General features: G+C 49.7%; 1 protein-coding gene across 1 annotated transcript in view; it reads left to right on the top strand.

Annotated features, from left to right (window-relative positions):
* LOC140394734 (procathepsin L-like) overlaps positions 1–26,943 on the top strand; it is a 70,638-nt gene that overhangs the window by 32,134 nt on the left and 11,561 nt on the right. The window contains exons 3-4 of the mRNA XM_072481951.1: positions 21,542–21,778; positions 26,278–26,502. Coding sequence (XP_072338052.1) covers positions 21,542–21,778; positions 26,278–26,502 — 462 coding nt within the window. The remainder of the gene's footprint in view (positions 1–21,541; positions 21,779–26,277; positions 26,503–26,943) is intronic.

Genomic DNA, 26,943 nt, shown 5'->3' on the forward strand with positions numbered 1-26,943 from the left:
GAGAAGTGTGTATGAGTGGAACCTGCTGGTGCCAGGTCCCTGAAGGAGACAGTATCACGGCGGCCATCGGGGTACGCCACATAGGTATACTGGGGGTTGGCATGGAGCAAGTGCACCCTTTCCACCAACGGGTCCGCCTTGTGGAGTCGGACGTGCCTACGGAGCAGGACCGGTCCTGGAGCTGCGAGCCAAGTCGGGAGCGACACCCCGGATGTGGGCTTCCTGGGAAAGGCAAAAAGACGTTCATGGCGTGTGTTATTCATAGCGGTGCACAGTAGTGACCGGATGGAATGTAGTGCATCAGGGAGGATCTCCTGCCAGCGGGAGGCTGGGAGGTTCCTGGACCGTAGGGCCAGTTGGACAGCCCTCCATACCGTCCCGTTCTCCCTTGCTACCTGCCCATTTCTCCGGGGGTTATAGCTGGTCGTCCTGCTGGAGGCGATACCCCTGCTGAGCAGGAACTGACGCAGCTTATCGCTCATGAATGAGGATCCCCTGTCACTGTGGATGTAGGCGGGAAACCGAACAGAGCGAAGATTGTGTTTAGGGCTTTGGTGACGGTGGCAGACGTCATATCGGGGCATGGGATGGCAAAGGGGAATCTGGAGTACTCATTGACCACACTGAGAATTCACATGTTTTGTTCGGTGGAGGGGAGGGGCCCTTTGTAATCCACGCTGAGGCGCTCGTACAAAGACTGAAGTTGGATACAACTGTGGCTTTATTGCTACATGTGTAGCCTCCCACAGCAGCAACGAAATGGCGGCTGAATAGAGGACACGCATATTTATACTCCTCTTACTAGGCGGGGCCAGGAGGCAGGGGCTACCGGCGAACCTGTAGTACAGGTCCTACCTTACATGACCTAATACAGGTGTAACAGTGGTTTACCACAGCGTGGGGGGCCCAGGTCGTAGAATGCTGTTGGTGTCCATGCCCTGTGGGGAAGACAAGATGGCGGCGCCTGAAGATCCTGCGGGGGAAAAAATAGAGGCGCCCATGGGCCGCACGTTGCGGGGGCTGGACAAGACGGCGGCACCCATGGGCAGTACGTTGCGGGGGCTGGACAAGATGGTGGCTCCCATGGGCCGCACGGGTCTGAGGGGGGGGGAGATGGCGGCGCCCACTGGCCGCTCGTGGCCCCGGGAGGTGAAGATGGCGGCGCCCATTGTGTGTAGGTCAGGGGGGAGGGGGCGATAGCGGTGACTGCGCGGGTCTGGTACACCGCGGCGAAGTGCCCCTTTTATCTGCAAGCCTTGCAAATGGCAGCGCGGGCCGGGCAGCGTTGGCGAGGGTGCTTCTGCTGGCCAATTAAGTAACATCGGTGACCCCCGGGGTGGGCGGGTCGGCATGTGGCGCAGGCGTACTGGCTGGGTAAAGCCCCGGCTGGGATGGCCTTCTGTGGGGTCCACGAGGTGTAGGAGGGATGGGCCGCACGGCAGGAGGGGTAGGCCTGAACATTACGTGAGGCGACCGTCATGGAGTGCGCTAGCTTTTTAGTCTCCGCCAGGTCGAGCGCGGTCCCTTCTAGCAGTGTTTTGCGTATGAGGTCCAACCCAATCCCAGTTACAAACGCATCGCGCTTAAGAAGGTTGGAATATTCGGTGGCTGTAACGGCCTGACAGTCACAGTCCCGGACGAGTGGGATTAGGGCCCGCCAGATGTCTTCTATGCACTCAGCAGGGAGTTGAGAGCGAGTGGCGAGTATGTGCCTGGCGAAGAGTGTGTTTGCTTTCTGCGCGTAGTTTTCTATGAGGAACGCCATGGCTCCTGCGTAGTTCGGGGCATCCTGGATCAGCGGAAACACGCTGGAGCTCAACCTTGAGTACAGGATCTGTATCTTCTGAGCCTCCGGAATAGGGGTGGTCGCTGAGTTGATATAGACCTTGAAGCAAGCTAGCCAGTGATTAAAGTCCTTTTTGGCATCGCTTGCGGATCCAGCTGCAGGCGATCTGGTTTGATTCTGAGGTCCATCTTTTAGAAAATCTTACAGCAATAAATTGATGTAACAGTGGTTTACCACAACCTCAACAACAACATTGTCATAAAACTAAAATGGGAATGCAGCCTAGGACATTCAACATAGACATGGCTCACGGACTCCACAAGACCGCAATAACGGCATGGTTCTTGGGTGTCCATGAAGCGATGCATCCGGTGAATGCACGGCACTGCTGCGTGCATCACCCTCCACCCCAGGTCCGCAAACGTAAGGGCGAGGATGGCTCCGTAGAGGGACCTCCAGTGGGAACCTCTGCCAGCAGATGGCAACAAGGCACGTCCAGGCATGTCCGGATGGCAGGCGAGGGCCAGGAGGTGGAAAGTGTGCAGCAGCAGCCCGTACAGGAAACCCCTCCGCGCGGTGCGAAAAGGCACGGAGGGCATTTCTGCGAGGCAGCTAGGATTGTGGGGCACCGGCACCTGAGGGAGGATTTGGGGCTTGGGGCCAATGTGGAATTCCGTCCGAGCATAGGTCCGCACCGACAGGATACCACCGCACACCTGTGTCGCCTCAAGACCGAGTGTGCCCTCGGGTCTGAGCACGACCATTTTGAGACCTTGGATGGCTTTGGCTGCAAGCCGGGCAGACACCGCAGTGCACTCCGCAAACTCGTAGGGCATCCACCAGCCCACTCCTCAGCCACCCAGCATGTCCACGATCTTGGTCACCCCGGCAGCCACAGCCCTCCGCTCCACCAGTTACCGGAATGGTTAGTGGCAGAGGAGCGGATTCCTGAATAGCAGCTCCCTGACGACAGCTACTACCGACGGGGGAGAACTGTTGTGCATGGCGACCGTGCTCCAGACTTTGAGAAGGCCCTGGTACAAGACGGGCAGCACCAGCAAGGAGTTACGAAGACCCCGCAGGTCAACAAACAGGAGCTGCACGGCCTAATTCAGGCTGTACACCTGACAGAAGAAAACGTCGCCAAGGCACACCATCGTGGAGGAGGCTCAACGTAAAGGTATCGCGACATGGTCTGAAGGTGGAAAATCGCCACCTGGATGCGAAGGCAAACCAGCGCCTGGCAGCTCTCCCTGAGCGAGAGACTCAGAACCTACGGAGTGACCCAGCGCAGTCCCTTGTCCCAGAAGAACCTCAAGAGTTCTCTGTATGCGTGTGACAAAGTCAGGGGGAGGGGTCAAAATGACCAGCCAATACCACAGCATGGAGGCGATCAGCTGGTTTATAAGGAGAACTCGACCCCTGTAGGACAGCACTCAAGAGCTGTCCCGTGTTCTAGGCGAGCGGTGACCTTGGCCTCAGCCGGGCAAAGATGGGCTCCCACGTAAAGAATGTTGGTCCTGCTCCAGCTGAAGGGCCTGAGCTCCTCAAGGAGGGGTTCCATCTGCCACGGAGCGACCAGGAGTCCGGAAAGCTTGGCCCAGTTGATCCTTGCAGAGGACGCGGTGGAGTACACAGCCTTTCATTCTCGGCATCAGCGTAAGCCGAAACGACCACTGCGATGCACAGCCCGCGCAGAACCTGATCTGGTATCCTCCTCCGCAGGGGGCACAGGAAAGACTCCATGCACAGGGAATAAGGTTAGCCGGACAGAGGACAGCCCTGTCCTCACCCAAAGTGAAGGGGCACCGTCGTGGACCCGTTAATCGTAACCAGACACTCTGCGGCAGTGTACAATAATTGGATCCGGGCGACAAAATGCGACCTGAACCCAAATACCCACAGAGCCCCAAGTAAATACTCATGTCCCACAGCCTGATCAAGAGACAGTAAGGCACTCGACAGACCAGTCCTCAGGCAGTGATAGATTATGTCGCGGAACAGATGGATGGTGTCATATATGGTGCGGCCCAGGACCACGTAGGACTGGTCAGGAGAGATGATGTGTTCCAGCACGGGCCGAAGGTGCAAAGGCATCGCCTTGGCAAAGGTTTTATAGTCTGTGCTGAAGGAGACTAGTCGCCAATTTTTAAGAAGGCAGAGATCCCTCTTCTCTGGCAGTCGGGCAATAACAGTCCTGCGCCACGAAAGGGGATCTCCCAGTTGCGATACATTGCCCCAGCATCCTGCATAGTTGCTCCTCAGGGCGCCACAGAATGCCCTGAAGAACTCCATGGTCAGCACACCTAGCCCTGGGGTGGTGCCTTTTCATCGGCTGTCGAGGGCATCGGTCAGCTCTCGGAGATTAATTGGAGCGCGAGCTTTCTGGCGTTCTTCGGACCGACCTTTGGTAGGTCCTCCCACAGAACTCTGAAAGCATCCTCGCTGGATGGATCCAGAGAGAAAAGGGTGGCATAAAAGTACCTGGTTCAGGCCTGACCCCGTCCGGACCAGAGACAGGGGACCCTTCATCGGCCAGCAGCATAAGGAGCTGCTGACGGGCCCCGTGCACTTTTCCAGCGAGTAGACAAATGGGGAGACATGGTCCATGTCCATCAGGAGATGGATCCGCGACTTCATATACGCGCTGCGGGACCCAACGGGTTGCAGGTCCCACAGCGTGACCTTCTTCTCTCTGTACACCAGCCGCAGGGCCGGGTCCTCATCGGGCTGAGTGAGACGTGATTCCAGGTCGAAGATTTCTTCGGCCAATTGCTTGATCCTGGATTTCCGCCTCGCTGTCGACCCCATCGCATACCCCTGACAGAAGGCACAGGTGTGACTCTTGCCTACGTACCACCATAGCCTCAAGGAGGGGAAGCCTCCCCGCTTCCTTCTTCAGCCGGCCCAGAGTGATGAAACGAGGCCACAAACTCTTTGTCCTCCAGCAGTAGGTTGTTAAAGTGCCAGTATGCAGACTATGTCTGAGCACGGGCGGGCGAGTGTCGCCCCCACCAGGCGGTGGTCCGAGCCTGGCACCTGCTTGGAGCCCGTCGGAATGCTGGCCAAGTACGCCCTGGAAATGCAGAGGTGGTTAATTCTAGACGCTCCAACCCCAGGGCGCTCAAAGGTGTTCACTCTGGAGTCAGGATGGAGAGTTCACCAGATGTCCACCAAGTTGAAGTATTCAACCAGATTCCTCAACTTCATCATCCCCGGCGAGCCAGTTCCTTTCCTAGAGGGTGCACTTAAAATCCCCTCCGAGGATGATACACTCATCTGCCGGGATGATGCCGAGAAGAGTGGATGCTTTATCAAAGAGGATTGTTTGGTGTAGGCCAGCCTGGGGATCGTAGGCATTCACAAAGTGAAGCACCATTCCCCCATCATGCAAACTCCCTGGCACTGGTTCCTTGACCCCCAAGATCTCCGCTTGAAAATGTTGGGCCAACAAATGGCCAGCCCACGTGAAAGCGAGGTCGGGTATCTCATGAAGACCCTGCCTCTTCAGGAGCTACTCCAGGATGGTGTGGGTTTCCTGCAGGAAGCACACCGCATGCTTCCCATCCTGGAAGACCAAGAAGCACAGGAATCTGTGTCCCTCCTGCCATTGATGTTGAGGCTAGCTATGGTGTGGAGGGGAAAGTAATGTGAGGATAGAGTTACCCGCTTAAAGCATTCATTAATATCTAGTTGCTATTAATGAAGACACTTGCTAAAGCATGATGGGGTTGCTTGACTATATTTTAACACTGCTTTTAGCCACATCTTAGGATATCGGGTAAATGTACCAAAATAATGCTTAGAAACATTTGGCCTTATTATGCTGACAAGTTTTTTTTAGCCAAGGGCAAGAACTACGTACTTTGCCAAGGTGTATTTAATATAAACATGGCCAGCCAGATGCGGTTTACTTCTAGAGCTGTTTATTTCAGACTATAAAGATATGCTTTCTTCTGTCTAATGTCAGAGTGCTGTGGAATGGCTATTAACCATTTATAGAGATCTACCATGCGGTTCTAGGAAGTCTCGCAACACTAGAACGCATTAGAAATTTGAGTTACCATTCTCGGATGCAAGTAAGAATCTTTTATTGCCTCTATTGGTTACAATTGAGAAAAACTTAAATCTATTCTCAATAAAGTCTTGCCAGCAAAAGATTTAAAGAGAAGTAATTTATAAAACAATTTAACTTTCAAAATAATACATAATAATAATGGTTTCTTGCTTACGGCAAAACAGCTTGCGCGAACTTCAAGAGTTGGAGTGGAAAAGTGAAAATATGAAAATAAGGATAGCGAATAGAGCAAAGTATACATAGAACATAGAACATCGAACGATACAGCGCAGTACAGGCCCTTCGGCCCACGATGTTGCACCGAAACAAAAGCCATCTAACCTACACTATGCCATTATCATCCATATGCTTATCCAATAAACTTTTAAATGCCCTCAATGTTGGCGAGTTCACTACTGTTGCAGGTAGGGCATTCCACGGCCTCACCACTCTTTGCGTAAAGAACCTACCTCTGACCTCTGTCCTATATCTATTACCCCTCAGTTTAAAGCTATGTCCCCTCGTGCCAGCCATTTCCATCCGGGGGAGAAGGCTCTCACTGTCCACCCTTTCTAAACCCCTGATCATTTTGTATGCTCTATTAAGTCTCCTCTTAACCTTCTTCTCTCCAACGAAAACAACCTCAAGTCCATCAGCCTTTCCTCATAAGATTTTCCCTCCATACCAGGCAACATCCTGGTAAATCTCCTCTGCACCCGCTCCAAAGCCTCCACGTCCTTCCTATAATGCGGTGACCAGAACTGTACGCAATGCTCCAAATGTGGCCGTACCAGAGTTTTGTACAGCTGCAACATGACCTCCTGACTCCGGAACTCAATCCCTCTACCAATAAAGGCCAACACACCATAGGCCTTCTTCACAACCCTATCAACCTGGGTGGCAACTTTCAGGGATCTATGTACATGGACACCTAGATCCCTCTGCTCATCCACACTTCCAAGAACTTTACCATTAGCCAAATATTCCGCATTCCTGTTAGTCCTTCCAAAGTGAATCACCTCACACGTCTCTACATTAAACTCCATTTGCCACCTCTCAGCTCAGCTCTGCAGCTTATCTATGTCCCTCTGTAACCTGCTCCATCCTTCCACACTGTCGACAACACCACCGACTTTAGTGTCGTCTGCAAATTTACTCACCCACCCTTCTGCGCCTTCCTCTAGGTCATTGATAAAAATGACAAACAGCAACGGCCCCAGAACAGATCCTTGTGGTACACCACTTGTAACTGAACTCCATTCTGAACATTTCCCATCAACCACCACCCTCTGTCTTCTTTCAGCTAGCCAATTTCTGATCCACATCTCTAAACCACCCTCAATCCCCAGCCTCCGTATTTTCTGCAATAGCCTACCGTGGGGAACCTTATCAAACGCTTTACTGAAATCCATATACACCACATCAACTGCTCTACCCTCGTCTACCTGTTCAGTCATCTTCTCAAAGAACTCGATAAGGTTTGTGAGGCATGACCTACCCTTCACAAAGTCATGCTGACTATCCCTGATCATATTATTCCTATCGAGATGATTATAAATCTTGTCTTTTATAATCCCCTCCAAGACTTTATCCACTACAGACGTGAGGCTCACCGGTCTATAGTTGCCGGGGTTGTCTCTGCTCCCCTTTTTGAACAAAGGGACCACATTTGCTATCCTCCGGTCCTCTGGCACTATTCATGTAGCCAATGATGACATAAAAATCAAAGCCAAATGTCCAGCAATCTCTTCCCTGGCCTCCCAGAGAATCCTAGGATAAATCCCATCAGACCCCGGGGACTTATCTATTTTCAGCCTGTCCAGAATTGCCAACACCTCTTCCCTACGTACCTCAATGCCATCTATTCTAATAACCTGGGTCTCAGCATTCTCCTCCACAACATTATCTTTTTCCTGAGTGAATACTGACGAAAAATATTCATTTAGTATCTCGCCTATCTCTTCAGACTCCACACACAACTTCCCATCCCTGTCCTTGACTGGTCCTACTCTTTCCCTAGTCATTCGCTTATTCCTGACATACCTATAGAAAGCTTTTGGGTTTTCCTTGATCCTACCTGCCAAATACTTCTCATGTCCCCTTCTTGCTCATCTTAGCACTCTCTTTAGATCCTTCCTCGCTACCTTGTAACTATCCATCGCCCCAACTGAAACTTCACACTCCATCTTCACATAGGCCTCCTTCTTCCTCTTAACAAGAGATTCCACTTCTTTGGTAAACCACGGTTCCCTTGCTCTACGCCTTCCTCCCTGCCTGACCGGTACATACTTATCAAGAACACGCAGTAGCTGACCCTTGAACAAGTTCCACTTATCCAGTGTGCCCAACACTTGCAGCCTACTTCTCCAACCTATCCCCCCCCAAGTCACGTCTAATGGCATCATAATTGCCCTTCCCCCAGCTATAACTCTTGCCCTGCGGTGTATACTTATCCCTTTCCATCATTAAAGTAAACGTCACCGAATTGTGGTCACTGTCCCCAAAGTGCTCTCCTACCACCAAATCCAACACCTGGCCTGGTTCATTACCCAAAACCAAATCCAACGTGGCCTCGCCTCTTGTTGGCCTGTCAACATATTGTGTCAGGAAACCCTCCTGCACACACTGTACAAAAAACGACCCATCTAATGTACTCGAACTATATCTTTTCCAGTCAATATTTGGAAAGTTAAAGTCTCCCATAATAACTACCCTGTTACTTTCACTCTTATCCAGGATCATCCTCGCCATCCTTTCCTCTACATCCCTTGAACTATTTGGAGGCCTATAGAAAACTCCCAACAGGGTGACCTCTCCTTTCCTGTTTCTAACCTCAGCCCATACTACCTCGGAAGATGAGTCCCCATCTAGCATCCTCTCCGCCACCGTAATACTGCTCTTGACTAGCAGCGCCACACCTCCCCCTCTTTTGCCTCCTTCTCTGAGCTTACTAAAACACCTAAACCCCGGAACCTGCAACATCCATTCCTGTCCCTGCTCTATCCATGTCTCCAAAATGGCCACAACATCGAAGTCCCAGGTACCAACCCATGCTGCCAGTTCCCCTACCTTATTTCGTATACTCCTGGCATTGAAGTAGACACACTTCAAACCACCTACCTGAACACTGGCCCCCTCCTGCGACGTCAAATCTGTGCTCCTGACCTCGATACTCTCATTCTCCCGTACCCTAAAACTACAATCCAGGTTCCCATGCCCCTGCTGCATTAGTTTAAACCCCCCCAAAGAGCACTAACAAATCTCCCCCCCAGGATATTTGTGCCCCTCAGGTTCAGATGTAGACCATCCTGTCTGTAGAGGTCCCACCTTCCCCAGATAGAGCCCCAGTTATCCAGAAATCGGAATGCCTCCCGCCTGCACCATCCCTGTAGCCACGTGTTTAATTGGTCTCTCTCCCTATTCCTCATCTCACTAGCACGTGGCACGGGCAACAACCCAGAGATAACAACTCTGTTTGTTCTAGTTCTGAGCTTCCATCCTAGCTCCCTGAAAGCCTGCCTGACATCCTTGTCCCCTTTCCTACCTATGTCGTTAGTGCCAATGTGGACCACGACTTGGGGCTGCTCCCCCTCCCCCTTAAGGACCCGGAAAACACGATCCGAGACATCACATACCCTTGCACCTGGGAGGCAACATACCAAATGTGAGTCTCTCACGCTCCCACAAAATCTCCTATCTGTGCCCCTGACAATCGAGTCCCCAATTACTAATGCTCTGCTCCTCTCCCCCCTTCCCTTCTGAGCAACAGGGACAGACTCCGTGCCAGAGGCCCGTACCCCATGGCTTACCCCTGGTAAGTCCCCCCCCCCCACAAGTATCCAAAGCGGTATACTTGTTTCTCAGGGGAACGACCGCAGGGGATCCCTGCACTGACTGCTTCTTCCCAGTCCCTCTTACAGTTACCCATCTATCTCCAATCTGTGGTGTAACTAATTCCCTCAAGCTGCTAGCTATGACCACCTCTGCCTCCCGAATGATCCGAAGTTCTTCCAACTCCAGCTCCAGTTCCCTAACTCGGTCTTGGAGGAGCTGAAGATGGCAGCACTTCCTGCAGGTAAAATCAGCAGGGACACTAACGGCATCCCTCACCTCAAACATCCTGCAGGAGGAACATTGCACTCCCTTCCCTGCCATCGCTCTAACTTTCTACCAAGATCTGGCTAACAACTAAATTAAATTTTTAAAAAATAATAATACAATATGGTACTTACCTCACACCAATGGGTTTTATTATTAGGTTAGAGGAGGAGGGCGGATGGGAGACACTCCACCAGAATTTATTGGTGAGGGACTTCCCAGAAGTCCACAGGTCGAACTTCCTGTTCCCGCCTTAAAAAATATTTTTTTTTTAAAAACAACAGCAAAGAGGGACAGAAGCGGGACCAGGTAAGTGTTTACTTAAATACTCACCCAGCAGCAGCCCCCGCACTCCGCTCCCACTGAATCTCCAAGAGATGCCCCTGTAAGGTAAGTTAATTTAAACTGCAATACTCACCCACCAGCTGCCTCTGCGCTCCGCTCCCGCTGAAACTCCAAGAGCTGCTCCTGTAAGGTAAGTTACTTTAAACTTCAGTACTCACCCACCAGCAGCCTCTGCACTCCGGTCCCGCTGACGTCGAAGTTTCTAACTGACGGTTCGAAACATATTCACAGAGGGCAGATTAGCAAAGCTGGGGGACCTTACGGACAAGCACCAGCTCCCGAAAGAGAACAAATTCAAATACAACCAAGTCCAAAACATTGCAAGGAAATGACGACATTCCCCCAGGTACCGGGACACACACTACTGGGCGGGCTACTGACTGCGGATGAACTAGGGTAGGGGGACTGTGCGGACATGTGTGGACGACTGCTAAGGAGGTATGATCACCCCTAGATGAGACAAGAAGGAAGTGGGAGGAAGAATGAGGCAGGTAGATAGGGGGAGGACTCTGGGTCGAAGACCTGCACAGGGCAAACCTCACCTCCATGTGTGCTGGGCTGAGCCTAACGCAACTAAAGGTGGTGCACAAGGCGCACCTAATGCAGATAAGAATGAGCGGGCTCTTCCTGGAGGTGGAGGACAAGTGTGAACGGTGGCATGGAGGCGTGACCAAACACATCCATAAGTTCTGGACCTGCCCCAGGCTTGTTTGTTAAAGGTCATCTTTCTTCAAGGCCATGTTCAGGGTTGTGGGGGTGAGGGTGGAGGCATGCCCACTGGTGGTGGCCTTCAGGGTATCAGACCAGCCAGAGCTCTTCATGGGGAGGTGGTCGACGCCTGGCCTTTGCCTCCCTGATTGCCTGCCGGAGACTCCTGCTGGGCTGGCAGTCGGTAGGACCACTCAAGACTGCATACTGGCTGCCCGACCTGGGAGAATTTCTCAGGCTAGAGAAGATAAAGTGTGCCATCAGAGGGTCTGAGGAAGGTTTACACAAAACATGGAGGCTATTCATCAACTTGCTCCAGGACCTGTTCGTAACCAGCGCCCAGTAAAGCAAGGTGGGGGGGTGGGGTGGGGGGGGGTGGGGGGGGGGGGGTGGGGGGGGGGGGGGGAGAGGGGGGGGGGGAGGGAGAGACACAGGTCAGCTCACAAAATGGGGAAGAGGATGGGGGGGTGAGTGGGTGGGGGGAGGACAGGAAGGGAAGGGGTATAGCAGAGTGGGGGGGGGGGGGGGATAAAAGCACCAAGGGCAGAGCAAGTCGGAAAAGGTGAGAACCACAAGTCGAAAAGTGCAACAAGAGCCCACCCAGTGGATGCCCCCCCCCAGCACGGCTAAGCTGCAGGTGACCAGGGTGGGGGCCAGCTGTACAGCGGCGATAGCGATGGCCGACCACCAGGGGCTCTCACACAGCCTCCTTTGCTGCACGGAGGCTCACCCCCAGGGGAGCACAGACAGCTACTAGCCCCCACATGACTGGGTGGACGTACTCCGGGCCAAAGCGTGGCCCAGCCAGCGCTCAACAGCAGTTTGTCTCTTTGTGCAAGCCGCTTCTTTCTGTATCTCTCTCGATCACCTTGCAACCTCGACTCTGAACATTATATGAATGGCCCTGCGGATCGAGATGATCCACCCACTGCAGGATTCTCCAGTCCGCCAGCCGTGAGTTCCTCGGCGCGGCCTCACCGTCTGCTGGATTCTCCATCCTGGTCACCTGACTATGGGATTTCCCACTGTGGCCACCTCACACCACCGGGAATCCCACAGGCGTGAGAGCGCTACCGGCAGAATGGATAATCCTGCCCCTCTGTAGAATAGTAAAAACTACAGTGGCTGTAAAATTCTTGTAAATACATGTCTTGACCCTGTCTTATGTAAAGTATGTTATGAAATGCTAAGACCTGAACAAAAACATTTAAAAAACAGAAGGTGATGGACATGGACCAAAGAGGAACAATGACTGACGTACATTTAACCACTGTACCCCTTACATCCGTGGAAATGGCCGACACAGCCATGGCGGAGAAAACACGCAGACCACGCTGGTCCAGTGGAAGGACACATGTTCCTAGTGACTGTAGATGCACATTCTAAATGACCGGAGTAGTGATTCTAAAATCCACGACTGCAGAACAAACGTTTGAGTAGTTGGATGAAATATTTGCGAGATTTGCCGGACCGGAGCAGGTTGTAAGTGACAATGGAACACCAGCTCATTTCTAAGGAGTTCAAAGGTTACTTAAAAGGAAATGGTTTACAGCAGGGTTGCAAAGTCAGGGTCACGACTTGCAGGTGGGTCATTGGTGGGTGTCAGGATGGTCGCGGAGCGACTGGTCCTGCCATTCCCGTGCTGATTGCAATGGCGGGAACAGCAACCAACAGCCATTACCAGCTTTTACATCGAGAATTGCGGCCACTGTACCTTTTAAATGGAGACACATTAAGCTGTGTGGAGTGGGCCGTGTGGAGTCTTACAGCCAGAAGCAGCAGCAGAGAGCAGGTCACTCACCTGCACCCAAAATTGATGTGAAGCGCCAAAGTAGGGAGCAGAGTTGTTTCAATTTTGCAGCTGCTGGCAAGCAAGGCAAGTGAACTGTGAAGATCAATGTGGTTTTCTGAAAAGGAAGAGATGGCCAGAGACTTAATTAGGAAGTTTACCTATTGGACAGGATTGCACAATAGAATCTGCATGAGAGCTGTCAGGAGAGTCCAGGCAGGTTGGATCAATGGTAGTGTTAGAGCTCCAGGGACTCTGGTTAACGTCCCTGAGAAAAGAAACTTAACTCGGAACAAAGAAGTATAAAGATGATTTCTTGAAGTACGGTTTTGTCAATTGTGACAATTCAAACAAAGAGGCAAAGCCCATATTTGTTATATGCAGGGAAGTACTGCAAATGAGAGAAGTTTCAGAATTTGAAAGAGAGGTGGTGGTGAAAAATACATTTTCAGGTTGAGACTGCAGAGTCAGTTGTTAAATTAGAGCTAACTCCAAATTAAAACATTATGCTGCTGTAGCTGACATGTAATACCACATTAAAAGCACATCAAAAGCCCATGAGATTGTCAACATTCTGGTGTAGCATTTCACAGGAGTATCCAGTGCTGAGTAAAACAAGCATTTTGATGCTATTGTCCTTCACAATGAGCTACATCTGCGAGATTGGATGTTCTGTTTACATAAAGATGAAGACGGCACAAGGGAACTGACTGGAGTCGGCACCTGATGTGTGAATTGTCCTCTGCTCCTTTGAACCTGATTCAAGTGATATCGTGAGGACAAAGCAGGCTCCCCTTTCGCATTAAAAGGTAAGCAAACATGGCGTGTGTTGCGAAGGCCGATCAGCATGTGTCCCAAAGTTTTGCCGCCGTGGGTCCCGAAGGCTGACCGGTTGCCAAAAGTGAATCCCAGGAAAAAAAGTTTGAAAAACACTGGTATACAACACATCTAGTCAGCTTCCTACCAGCCTGGAAAAAATGTATTGGTTGACCAGTTTGCAGGGTCACTTAAGCGTTCAATCAAGGCATCAAAGGACCAAGGTATATTGTCAAGACAAGCAAATAACGTCTTGATGTCATATTGAAACACCACACACGGAACGACACAGAGTTCACCAACAATGCTGCTTTTCAAAAGAAAGCGAAGCTTGACCTTTTGATACCACCTGGTACTTCAGCGATTGTCAAATCACAACAACAAGCTCAGATTGCTAGGAGGGAACTAAACATAGATTATTCACTCAGGGAGAGCGAGTGCTGACAAGAAGTTAACAAGAACAATGAGAAATGGGTACCTGCTGTGATCCCAGCAAATACAAATCCATATCATACACCATACAGACCCATGAAGAAAGAATTTGGCGACATCATACTGACCAATTACTGGTTTCACAAAGTGAAATCGCTGAAACTTCCCAAGAAGCATTTCCATTGAAAAATCTAAACAGCGATACTTCATTTTTAAGGCATTTGTATAGATAAATCAAACACAACAAAACAGAGAGCAAACAGGAATTCAAATAACAAATAAAATTCCAACACTCCACCGTCTACCCTCCCTGCCACCACCCTCCACCTCCCCACGTCCCCACCTCCTTTTTTAAACCCTCCCCCACTGCTGAGATCTTAATTATTCTCAAAGTAGTCGATGAACAGTTTCCATCTCCGAGGCAAAGCCCTCCACAGACCCTCTCAAGGCGAACTTGGTCTGAGGAATTCCGCGAGGTCAGTCAACCACACCCCCAGTTTCAGAGGCCCCAAGTGCCTCCATTCCAGCAAGATCCGTCTTCGGGTACAGCAGCGAGGCAAAGGCCAGCACATTGGCCTTTCTCGCCGCCTGGACTCCCAGGTCTTCTGACACTCCACAGATTGCTACTTCTGGACTCGGGACCACCTTCACCCTCAACACCTCAGACATAACAGGCTTAATTCTCCAATTTCCAGACTAAGTGCTGACGGCGGCGTGGGAACAGTGGTGTTTTATGCCAGAACAAACGCACAACATATGCACCAAATCCAAGACCTTTGAGGGGCTAGCAGCCACGCCGGGTAAAGCTCCCAGCTCCCACAACTAAAACGGCTGAAGAATGGCCGGGTCTGTGGCCCTACGGACGCATGGTGGCAGCCTCGCCGTGCAACATGGCGCCGGACGCGTGCGGACCCGGCCTGACAAATAATGGCCCCCATTAATCCCCCTCGCCACCCCCGGACTACCCCCCACCAGTTCCCCCAGCCCTTGCTGAAGTCCCCATGGCCAGCAGTATGGCTCCCCGCTCCCCCACTGTCTGTGGCGGCGCTGGACACAGTCTGCAACTGCCATGCAGGGTCGACGAAAATAAATAGCATAATCATAGAATTTACAGGGCAGAAGGAGGCCATTCGGCCCATCAAGTCTGCACCGGCTCTTGGAAAGAGCACCCTACCCAAGCCCTCACCTCCACCCTATCCCCATAACCCAGTAACCCCACTCAACCAACACTAAGGGCAATTTTGGACACTAAGGGCAATTTATCATGGCCAATCCACCTAACCCGCATATCTTTGGACTGTGGGAGGAAACCGGAGCACCCGGAGGAAACCCACGCACACACGGGGAGGACGTGCAGACTCCGCACAGACAGTGACCCAAGCCGGAATCGAACCTGGGACCCTGGAGCTGTGAAGCAATTGTGCTATCCACAATGCTACCGTGCTGTATTCTGCGCCATCGGGAACTCGGCCCATCGGGGCCAAGCATCGGGGGAGGGACTTCCGATGATGCACCAACGCCATTCCAATGGCATGCGCTGCACAACGGGATGATGCCATTTTGCGGGGGTGGGCGGAGACCCGAAAACCGGCGTCAAACCGGCGCCGCCCCCAATTTAGGCGTTGGAAGGGATTCTCCACCCGATCGCCGATTATGATATCAGCGTCAGGCAACGACGAATCCCGCCCAACATCAGTAAACTCCCGCCAGAATTCCTCCAGCTTCAAACAGGCCCAAAACATGTGGACATGGTTCGCAGGCCCACCCGCGCACCACCCACACCTATCCTCCACCCCCTCAAAAAAACTACTTATCATGGCCACCATCATATGTGCCTTGTGTACCTTGAACTGAATCAGGCTCAGCCTCGCACATGAAGAGGATGCGTACACTCTTCTCAAAGCCTCCCCACACAGCCCATCCTCCAACTCCCTCCCCAGCTCTTCCTCCCACTTGCTCTTGACATCTCCTATCGGGGTGCCCTCCCAGTCCATTAGTTCTTTGTAGATCTCTGACACTCTGCCCTCAGGCCCCCCTGTTTTCAACACCACCTTGTCCTACATCCCTGAGAACAGTGATATTTCTCAGCCGAGCCTGAACACAGAGACGAGTTCAGAACCTGTTTCTGACGACTTTCCAATATCTATTGAGACGGACGCTGGAGTAACTGCCCAGGAAATACCACCTACTGAATGAACAGAGGACACTTCCAAGGTCTCGCGTAGCCAAGTTCCAGAATGTCGAATACAACCCAAAAGGAATAGATATCCGCCTGAGAGGCTATCTTATTAAGTTGTATACATTGTTAAGAGATAATACATAAGTTAGCCTATTGTAATAATGTTCAGAAAGTTGTCGTCATACTAAAGAAGCAAAGAGGGAGGGGTGTTATGTATCAGAGAATACATTCCTGCTGGCTTCGGTTCTCCATCCTAACCGTCTTTGAGCAACATCTCCTGACAAACCTCGCATTGTTTTTGTAAAAGATCATTGTGGCACTCAGAGATATGCCACCTTTTTAATGAATTTCTGACATTCCTTTCCTCGTTTTCACTTTCTCTCCATCTCTGTGTTTCCAAATGGGACTTTAAACGGCTATATTAATGTCTTGTTTCACTAGTCACTACCACAGATGACTTAACCTTGTGGTGCCTCTGTTCATGATCAGCCACAGACAGACAGATGTCTGCTCCATCCATTCATTCCCCACTGTCTGGGAAAATTCTTTGCTTAAAATGTAACCGTGAGAAAAATCGACTTCAACTCTGCCCAGTTAGTGTAGAGAAGATACAGGGCTGGTTACGCTTTGGAATCGATGACTCAGATTTTCACTGGTGTACAGAGAGGGGAGAATTCCAAGCTCTGCAAAGCCAATCTTTACAAATAGCAGGTCTGCAGTTCCAATTTTTGTTCCGGGATTTCAGATCAGGCCCACTTCCCTGGAACAGGTGCAGAGGTTGCCGGGTGTGGAGGGAGGCAGGGTGGAAGGCCCACCTCTCTACTCTGGCACATTGTTTATTTTATTTTAAAATATAATTAAAACAAAACAGAGTTTTCCAGTTCTCACGCATCCCCTCGCATTCCCCAATCCCCATCCATGTGTCAATTCATGCTTGTGGTGAACGTATTGCATTAACCATTCACCATGTATGTCACTGTTTCTCGCTGTTGCCCATGTGGGTTCCACCTATGGACCATTGTACGATATTTTTTCACACTGGCTCCGCTGTTTCGAGGCCTAGCTCGCCGCCTCCTCCTCGCCTTCCGTCTCCGACGATCAGAAGCTGAGCCTTCTCCACGCCAGGGTGAGCCATCGAATCGCTGTACAACTCGAGGAAGTCTCCACCGACGCAGACGCCCTCGCGATGCTGAAGCGTCTATACGTAAGGCCGGTGAACGAGGTGTACGCACGGCATCTCCTCACTAATTGCCGTCAACGCCCCGGGGAATCGCTGGAGGAGTTACTACGCGAACTCAAAGTCCTTGAGCGAAGTTGCAACTACCAGGCCGTTACGGCCACTCAACATATGGACCTCGCCGTCCGGGACGCCTACGTGGCTAGAGTCAGGTCCAACTACATGAGACAGCGCCTACTAGAGAAAGGTGCCCTAGACCTGGAAGAGACAGTAAAGCTAGTCTCCTCCCGAGAAGTAGCGTTCCAAAGCCTCAACGCGTTCCCGTCAGATCACGCGACCCCCTCGTGGACCCCCGACCAAAGAGTACCCCAGGCCTGTGCCGCGCCACTGCCCGCCCAACACGGGGGGCTACCCTGCTATTTCTGCGGCCAGCATCAGTGCCCCAGGCAGCGATGCCCGGCCCGGAATGCGAACTGCAGCGACTGCGGTAAAAAGGGACATTTTCCTAAGGTTTGCCTGGCCAGGTCCAAATCCTCAAAATCACAAGCCCGACTCTCGGACTCACAGGCCCGCAGACCCCGCAGTGTGGCAGCGTGTCTGCCGGCTCCGCCCCCCCCCCCCCGGATGCGTCATCGGCCTCGTGTTGTCCGTGGGGGCAGCCATCTTCAAGCCCGCACAACGTGTGCGACTCACAGGGGCCGCCAGCTTGGCCATCCTTGCCCACGCGGCCCGCCACGTGCGACTCATAGGGGCCACCATCATGGACGCCATCTTTCTCATCGCCCGACACGTGCGACTGACGGGGGCCACCATCTTGCCCGCCATCTGCAACGCTGCCCGACTTGTGCGACCGACGGGGGCAGCCATCTTGGTACCATCCCAGCACCTTCGGCCACGCCAGCTACCCGCAACTCAGCGCGGTCACCCTTGACCAGTCGCGACCCAGACACCTCCGGAGATCCATGATGGTGTCCGGATAAATGAACATGAAACGCCTTGCCTGATTGACTCCGGGAGCACGGAGAGCTTCATTCATCCCAACATGGTAAGGCGCTGCTCGCTCCCAATCTTCCCTGCACATCAAACCATCTCCCTCGCTTCTGGGTCGCACTTGGTGCAGATCCGGGGGTGCATTATAGCAACCCTCGCAATACAGTGCGCCGAGTACGCTGATTTTACGTTATCTGTACTCCCCGACCTCTGCGCTCCTCTCCTGTTGGGACTGGACATCCAATGTAACCTCAGGAGCCTAACTCTGAAGTTCGGTGGGCCCCTACCCCCACTCACCGTATGTAGCCTCACGACCCTAAAGGTCGACCCTCCCCCACTCTTCGCAAATCTCAACGCCGACTGTAAGCCAGTCGCCACCAGAAGCAGGCGGTACAGCATCCAGGACAGGACTTTTATCAGGTTCGAGTTCCAGCGACTCTTGTGGGAGGGGATCATCAAGGCCAGCAATAGCCCCTGGAGAGCTCAGCTGGTGGTCGTCAGGACCGGGGAAAAGATCCGGATGGTTGTAGACTACAGCCAAACCATAAACCGCTACACGCACCTCAATGCGTACCCCCTTCCCCGGATCGCAGACATGGTTAACCTTGATGTGGAGATGCCGGCGTTGGACTGGGGTGAGCACAGTATGAAGTCTTACAACACCAGGTTAAAGTCCAACAGGTTTGTTTCGATGTCACTAGCTTTCGGAGAGCTGCTCCTTCCTCAGGTGAATGAAGAGGTATGTTCCAGAATCACATATATAGACAAATTCAAAGATGCCAAACAATCTTTGTTTGGCATTATTTGGCATCTTTGAATTTGTCTATATATATGTTTCTGGAACATACCTCTTCATTCACCTGAGGAAGGAGCAGTGCTCCGAAAGCTCGTGACATGGTTAACCAGATCGCACACTGCCGGGTGTTCTCCACGGTGGATCTGAAGTCTGCCTACCACCAGCTCCCAATCCGCCCGGACGACCACCACTACACAGCCTTTGAGGCAGACGGCCGCCACTTCCACTTCCTCCGGGTCCCCTTCGGTGTCACAAACGGGGTCTCGGTCTTCCAAAGAACGATGGACCGAATGGTGGACCAGTACTGGCTGCGGGTCACATTTCCGTACTAGGACAACTTCACCATCTGCGGCCATGATCAGCAGGACCACGACGCCAACCTTCAGAGATTTCTCCAAACCGCCCAAACCCTTAGCTTCACTTATAACAAGGAGAAATGCGTTTTCCACACTACCAGACTGCCCTCCTCGGCTACATTGTGGAAAACAGAGTTCTAGGACCCGACCGTATGCGCCACCTCCTGCAACTCCCCTTCCCCACGGCCCCAAGGCCCTGAAAAGGTGCCTCGGGTTCTTTTCCTATTACGTCCAGTGGGTCCCCAACTATGTAGACAAAGCCCGCCCACTAATCAAGTCCACCATCTTCCCTCTGGCGGCTGAGGCCCGCCAGGCCTTCAGCTGCATCAAGGCGGATATTGCGCGCGTGGTGGATGTGTCCGTCCCTTCCAGGTGGAGAGCGATGCTCGGCCCATCCCGGGCGGAGAATCCCTGTAGAGCGGCCCCCACCTGCCAACGCGCCGACAGCGCCAGTGCCAATGGCACCAATTCTCCGCTCTCCGGAGAATCGGCAGATTGACGTCGGGGTGGCCCTGGGTTTCACGCCCGGCCCCGGGGTGAGGGAATCCCGCCTACTGTGTTCCTTGGACAAGTACCTCGAATCCCTTAGTATTATTGCTTTCTGCTATTCAATAATACCCTGTGTTTTTGTTCTCCCTTCCAAAATAGCCAACTTGATTAGTGGTATCACAGCACTTCATTATGACAAAGAATTTACCGTCCATTCCCAATGTTTCTGTCAAAATAGATTCTTCTCTCCTTTTGATATCTAAGTGCTTAATATTTGCTCTTGTCAGTCAGCCAGCACCATGGGCTTGTGTGTCTGTTGTACTTTCTGAATAAAAAGCATGGGATGGGTTCACTGGCACCAAACCAAGTGACAATTTAAAAATGATGACACAATGTTGACAGTGTTCAAAAGACCAGCTGCATTAACTCTCCATGGCCCTAATCTCCCCGCAGTGATGGACTAAAATCCAACACTGGGACCAATGGCAATTTCTTTTCTTTTATAAATTTAGAGTACCCAATTTGTTTTCCAATTAAGGGAAAATTAGCGTGGCCAATTCACCTACCCTGCACATCTTTTTGGGTTGTGGGGTGAGACTCGCGCAGACACGGGGAGAATTTGCAAACTCCACACGGGATCGAACCCGGGTCCTCGGCGCCTTGCGGCAATTTTAACTCCATTCTGATATCTTGGCATTCAAATCATTGGAAAATTGATTGGACTGTGAATGTGAAGTAATAAAGACATGAAATGTTTGATCCCGGTTCAAAATGGCACCATTCCCACCCCCAAAAGAGACTAAACTGATTGGAGATCGGCCCATGGACATCCTCTGTTTTCTCAGATTTGATGTGTGAACCTCCACAATTTATGTGGGCAGGATATTCGACCATGGGCATCATCAAAATGAAACCTGATCTTTGTGTAACAACTACTTTCCATTGTGATCAGAAATGGAAATGCTGCCCGACTTTCTCCTCTAAATCCCAGGGCTCTAAGGCCAATTCTAGACCAACTGCAGCCTGAGCTGCGAGCAGGGAATTAAGACCAGGCTGGTGATGGAATCTCCGAGCCTCCTGATCGGGATTTTTCAGTTAAACCCCAATAAACTCAGCCATAATGGAGGACTTTACTCACTCTCCTCACTGTGAAAGTGCTCTGGAAGTTTGTAAGACCAGAAGCTTATCAAATTATTTCACAAAAAATCAGGCATCAGTGCTGCTATTTTGTTTGTTGTACCCTAGACCAGAGAGATTCTTTATCACCTTCAGGATCTCCACCCACCTTTATCCTGGAGTGTTGAGAAATGGATGGACCATTTTCCTGAATTTCTTTATTATAGTCAAACATTAGACATGAGTATGGAATGTCAGTGCTGCTTGATACTTTAATCGCTCTTTTTGCTAAACTCAGTGAATGGGTGAGAATGTGGCCCTGTGCGGTTATCTACTCTCCTCCTGAACCTTCTCCATTAAAAATCCATCAATTCATTAATGAATGCCTGATGTGTTTTCCTTTCTAGACTGATAAAGAGTTCAATGAACGCATGAACGGATTCCTCCCAATCGAAGCTGATAACTCGACTGAAGAATTTGAAGGAGACGAATTTGATGAAGATGAAGAAAGTGATGGAGATGATGAACTTGATGAAGAAAGTGATGGAGATGATGATGAACTTGATGAAGAAAGTGACGATGATGTGACACTTGTAAATGTCGATTGGCGTAAACGTGGCATTGTAACTCCAGTGAAGAACCAGGTAAAAATCAGGAGCAGCCAATCTAGTCATTATTGGGGTGGGATTTTAATAGTCAGCTGCTCTCCAAATTTCTCGTCCCGCTCATGACGATGCCCACCGGTGTCAGGGCGGGAAAATCCCACCACAAGTGTGAGGTTCTAATTGGCTTTGAGTTTCGGTCCTTTTTGCCTGAAAATGCCGCTGCTGCTTACTCACAGCAGCTGTTTATGTGCATTGGTTATGGTCAGGCATGGAATCATGGTGGGATTTGTCGAAGTTAAGTTCATTTTTTTTACATAAAAAGGCTATTAACTGTTGTATTCCAAAGTATAAAAGCTTTATTAAGCTGTTAAAATAGATTTAAAATTGAAGTGTAGAAGTACAATTGTTCCATGCTAAATAAGAATTTCAGATCTAACCTGGCAAAACTCAAACCGGACAAGTTTCCGAGATGTGCTCTCCAAGCTCCTTATCATATTATGTCCAGTCTCACTTCATGAGCATTCCATTGTATACTCCAATTATGCATTGTTTAATTATTCAGATGCCTAATGAAAAGTGAATGGGATACGTATTTTATATAGAAAGCACCAATCAACCTAGATATAAGTTTTGTAGGTCGGAGAAATGAGTTCCTGTCCCCTCATCTTTTGATCAAAGCAGCCAATTCCATGTTGTGGCTTTTCTATGATAGTGTCTGAATCATTTAAACCGACACATTGTACCAATTAGAATTATCAGGATAATTAACTGGATAATGACAAAATCCATTGATATTATTCTAACCCTTAGTAGTTGACCCTATCACTAAATTGTCTCTCATCATCTGAGATGTCCCCTTTTACATACAGTATTACATTGCTTCATATACATGAGATTAGAACATAAGAAATGGAAGCAAGAGTCACCCACTCAGCCCTTCAAGCCTGTTCCATCATTCAATATGACTATGTCTGGTCTTCCACCAACTTGTATAGAACTTTGGTGAGGCCACTGTGTGCAATTCTGCTCGCCAACTTATAGGAAGGATGTGATTGCACTGGAGGGGGTGCAGAGGCGATTCACTGGGATGTTGCCTGGAATGGAAAATTTGAGTTACGAAGAGAGGTCGGATTGGCTTGGGTTGTTTTCGCTGAAGCAGCGAGGTCTCAAGAGCGATCTGATCGAGATGTACAAGATTATGAGGGGCATTGACAAGGTGGATGGGAGCAGTTGTTCCCCCAGTTGAAGGGTCAGTTACAAGGGGACACAAGTTCAAGGTGAGGAGTAGGAAGCCTAAGGGGGAATTTGAGGAAAAATGTTTTTATCCAGAGGATGGTGATGGTCTGGAATGCACTGCTTGGAGGGTGGTAGAGGCGGGTTGCCTCACATTGTTTAAAAAGTACCTGGATGAGCACTTGCACATCATAACATTCAAGGCTATGGGCCAAGTGCTGGCAAATGGGGGTCTTTCATGTGTCAGTGCCAACTCGATTGGCCAAAGGGCCTCTTCTACACTATTATTCTTTAATTCTGTAATTCTGCGAACTATTGGGTCCAATCACTTATTTTTCTCATTGGCCCGAACGGCATTCATAATCAATGAGGCAATTAACATAGTGCCCATTTGATGCTGTATTTTTGCTGTTTCCCTGTTGTATCCTCAACCACTCCCTGTCATTTAATTCTCCACATCCCATTAAATATCATTTCATCTCCATTCTAATCCTGGGACGAACATTGACACCCAATACACTGTCATCAAACCTTAAAACATACACTGAACATTCACAAATCAGTCCAAAATCTCAGCACAATTTTGTATATTTTGCTTAACCTCATCTGAGGTCTTTTATTTTCCAAAACAGCAATCAATGTTATACTTGTGTCCACATTATCATTTCAAAATTACTCCAAATGCAGAGATCAGTATTGGAATGCCAAGACTGGTCAATCTTTAATTTTATTTTCCTGATGTAAATTTGTTCTTTAATAGACAACATGGGTCAGACGTTACTTGGATTCAGTCACTGTTGCAATTAGAAATTGCACAATGTTCATAATATGAACACAATCTGAATTAATTAATTATTTCAGTGTTCTCAGGGAAGACAGTGGCACAACTTGGTGGCACAATGGTTAGCATTGTGGCCTCACAGTGCCAGGGACCCGGGTTCGATTCCAGCCTTGGGTGACTGTCTGTGTGTTTGCACCTTCTCCCAGTGTCTGCATGGGTTTCTTCCAAGTGCTCCAGTTTCCTCCGACAGTCCAAAGATGTGCAGGTTAGGTGGAGTGTCCATGTTAAATTGCCCCTTAGTGTCTCAAGGTGTTTCAGGTTAGGTGAGGTTGTGGGGGATAGGGTGAGGGAGTGGGGCTAAATGGGGTGCTCTATCAGAGTACTGCTGCAGACAAGATGAACCGAATGGCTTCCTTCTGCACTATAGGGATTCTATAAATATTCTATGGACAGTATTTTAGTTTGTTTATCTCATTTTTAAAGGTGGTTTTCACAGTTCTGTATTTACAATTCAGATTAAACCGTTCAATAATTCCTCCATTATTTAAAAACAGTCCAAGGGTCATTAACTCTTATATAATGAATAGTCCAACCAGAGGAGTTCTCAAAGTTATTGCTACAAAGAGATCGAAGACCTGCCAGATATTTATTGCACACAGGACCCTTTTAATTTCCATCAATCATAAATTGGAAAGGTGCTGACAGTTTGCTAATGGCTATCACATTCCGATTGAACCAATAGCAATAAACAATGTTATCCAATTATTTAGCACAATTCCATCAACACCAATTACTCTCAACATTCATTTTTTTAATAAACTCATATCAAATAAAGATTTTCACCTAATTTATAATCGCAAGAATTTCACTCTGGTGAACATCAAATTCCAGTTTCCACAATTTAATAAGTTGGTTAACTTCAATAACCCTGATTCCATTCCTTAATATTTTAAACTGGTAAATGGAGAAGACGTAAATTTATCAAAGCAACACATGCTTACAAAAATCCATTAAATTATATCATCTTTACTCTTGATCTTTCTTCAGGCACCTTTTGAAATGACTGTAAAAGTATAACTGAAGAAAAAATTAGTCTCATAGTTAAACACACATTATGACTTAAAAAGGGAAAAGATAGTGAAATAAAAAAGACATTCCATCTTGAATTCAGAATCCATGTTCTCACTCAAACCTTTTACCTCCTACACAATTCTTGATATTCTCCTCTATTGGGATATCAAACGGATGTTACAGGCATTGCTTGGGCACATGACACAATTGGTTCCTGAAATCCAGGTTGTAACTCGAATAGTCAAACGTCCGAACCGACTTTCCTGTAGGAACAATAGTAGGAATTGGTTCTTGAGCCCGGGCTGTAAATCCTTTGTGGGCACCCAGTGTAAAATACTCTCTGCACTTGCCCTGTCAAGTTGCTGGGTCGAGTTTTAATGTCTGCACGCCTCAGCACAAGTTCCTCGGTTAGTGTGGGGGTAATACTGAAGCCATTCGATCACTGTCAGTTGCCTGTTTAACCTTGAACTTTTGTGAGTCTGAGCACATATTAAATAGAACATAAGAAAATAAAAGCTTTAAAACCATGACAGTTGTGAAAAAAAAATTAAACAGAATAAAACAGTTGTTTATAACCTAATAAAGATAGTTTGACCTGCCCAGTTATCCAGATAGAGTGGAAGAATAGAACCAGAAAGTTCCGACAATACAGAAGGAGGCCAGTTGGCCCAATGAATCTGCACCGACCCGCTGAAAGAGCACCCAACACAGGCCTACTCGCCCACCCTATCCCAGTCAACCTTTAGACACTAAGGAGCAGTTTAGCATGGCCAATCCACCTAACCTGTACATCTTTGGACTGTGGGAGGAAACTGGAGCACCCGACGGAAACCCACGCAGACGTGGGGAGAAAGTGTAAACTCCACACAGACATCACCCAAGGTTGGAATTGAACCCGGGTCCCTGGCGCTATGAGGCAGCAATGCTAACCATTGTGCCATCGTACCTATGCAACTCACCTGATCTGCCAAGGCCCTGGGATCTAACTCCTTCACCTTGGAGAACTTAGGCAAGAGCTGTTCAGTGCTGGTCTCACTGGGGTCTCAGAAGAAACGGCATTTGGGTGGGGGGGGGGGGGTGGGGGGCGGTCTCCAAGTGGATCCGAGGTCTACAGGTGGTTGCCACTAGGTACTGCTGATGCTACCTTGGCAGTGCCAGCCTGGCACCCTGACAGTGTCACCTGCCAGAGTGACAATCTCCTCCTGCACTGAGGAGTTCTGGCGAGCAGAGTTCCTCAGTGCAGGAAATGGGACTAACTGCGGCCTCGGTGGGGTGTTCACCGCTGAGGCCCCGGATTGAAACAAAGTCCAGTTAGATAGAATGATGATTCTCGGCGCTGTGAGTGCAGGGAAACACCCGGCTAAACGCGCTCGACACGGGGCTCTGTTGCAAATCGGTTAGATCACACCCGGAATTTTTAATCAGGATGTTATTTTATTTCTGTCATGACCAGGGAAGCTGTGTTTCTTGCTGGGCTTTCAGTGCGACCGGTGCCATCGAAGGGCAGTGGGCTCGGAAACATGGAAAACTGATTTCCCTGAGTGAACAGAACCTGGTTGATTGTACCAAACTATATCGTAACAATGGATGTCAAGGTGGATGGATGAATCGTGCCTTTCGCTATGTGGTCAAAAATAAAGGCATCAACACGGCTGCAGATTATCCATATACTGCTCGGGTAAATCTCTTTAAAATGCTTTTCCAATTCACCAGGTACAATATGTTTACAATATTTATGATATTAGACAGCGGAGCCCAGTCCAAATTGAATGGAAGCTGGCATAATAATAATCTTTATTATAATAATCTTTATTATTGTCGCCAAATAGGCTAACATTAACACTGCAATGAAGGTACTGTGGAAATCCCCTCGTCGTCACACGCTTGTTCGGGTATACTGAGGGAGAATTCAGAATGTCCAATTCACCTCACAAGCACATCTTTCAGGACATGTGGGCGGAAACCGGAGCACCCAGAGGAAACTCATGCAGACGCAGGGAGAACGTGCAGAGTCCACAGAGACAGTGACCCAAGTCGGGAGTCAAACCCGGGTCCCTGGTGTGAAGCAACAGTGCTAACTACTGTGCTACCGTGCGACCCATTGTTCTACGGTGCCACC

This window comes from Scyliorhinus torazame, chromosome 18, assembly GCF_047496885.1.
Source record: "Scyliorhinus torazame isolate Kashiwa2021f chromosome 18, sScyTor2.1, whole genome shotgun sequence".
Taxonomy (NCBI): domain Eukaryota; kingdom Metazoa; phylum Chordata; class Chondrichthyes; order Carcharhiniformes; family Scyliorhinidae; genus Scyliorhinus; species Scyliorhinus torazame.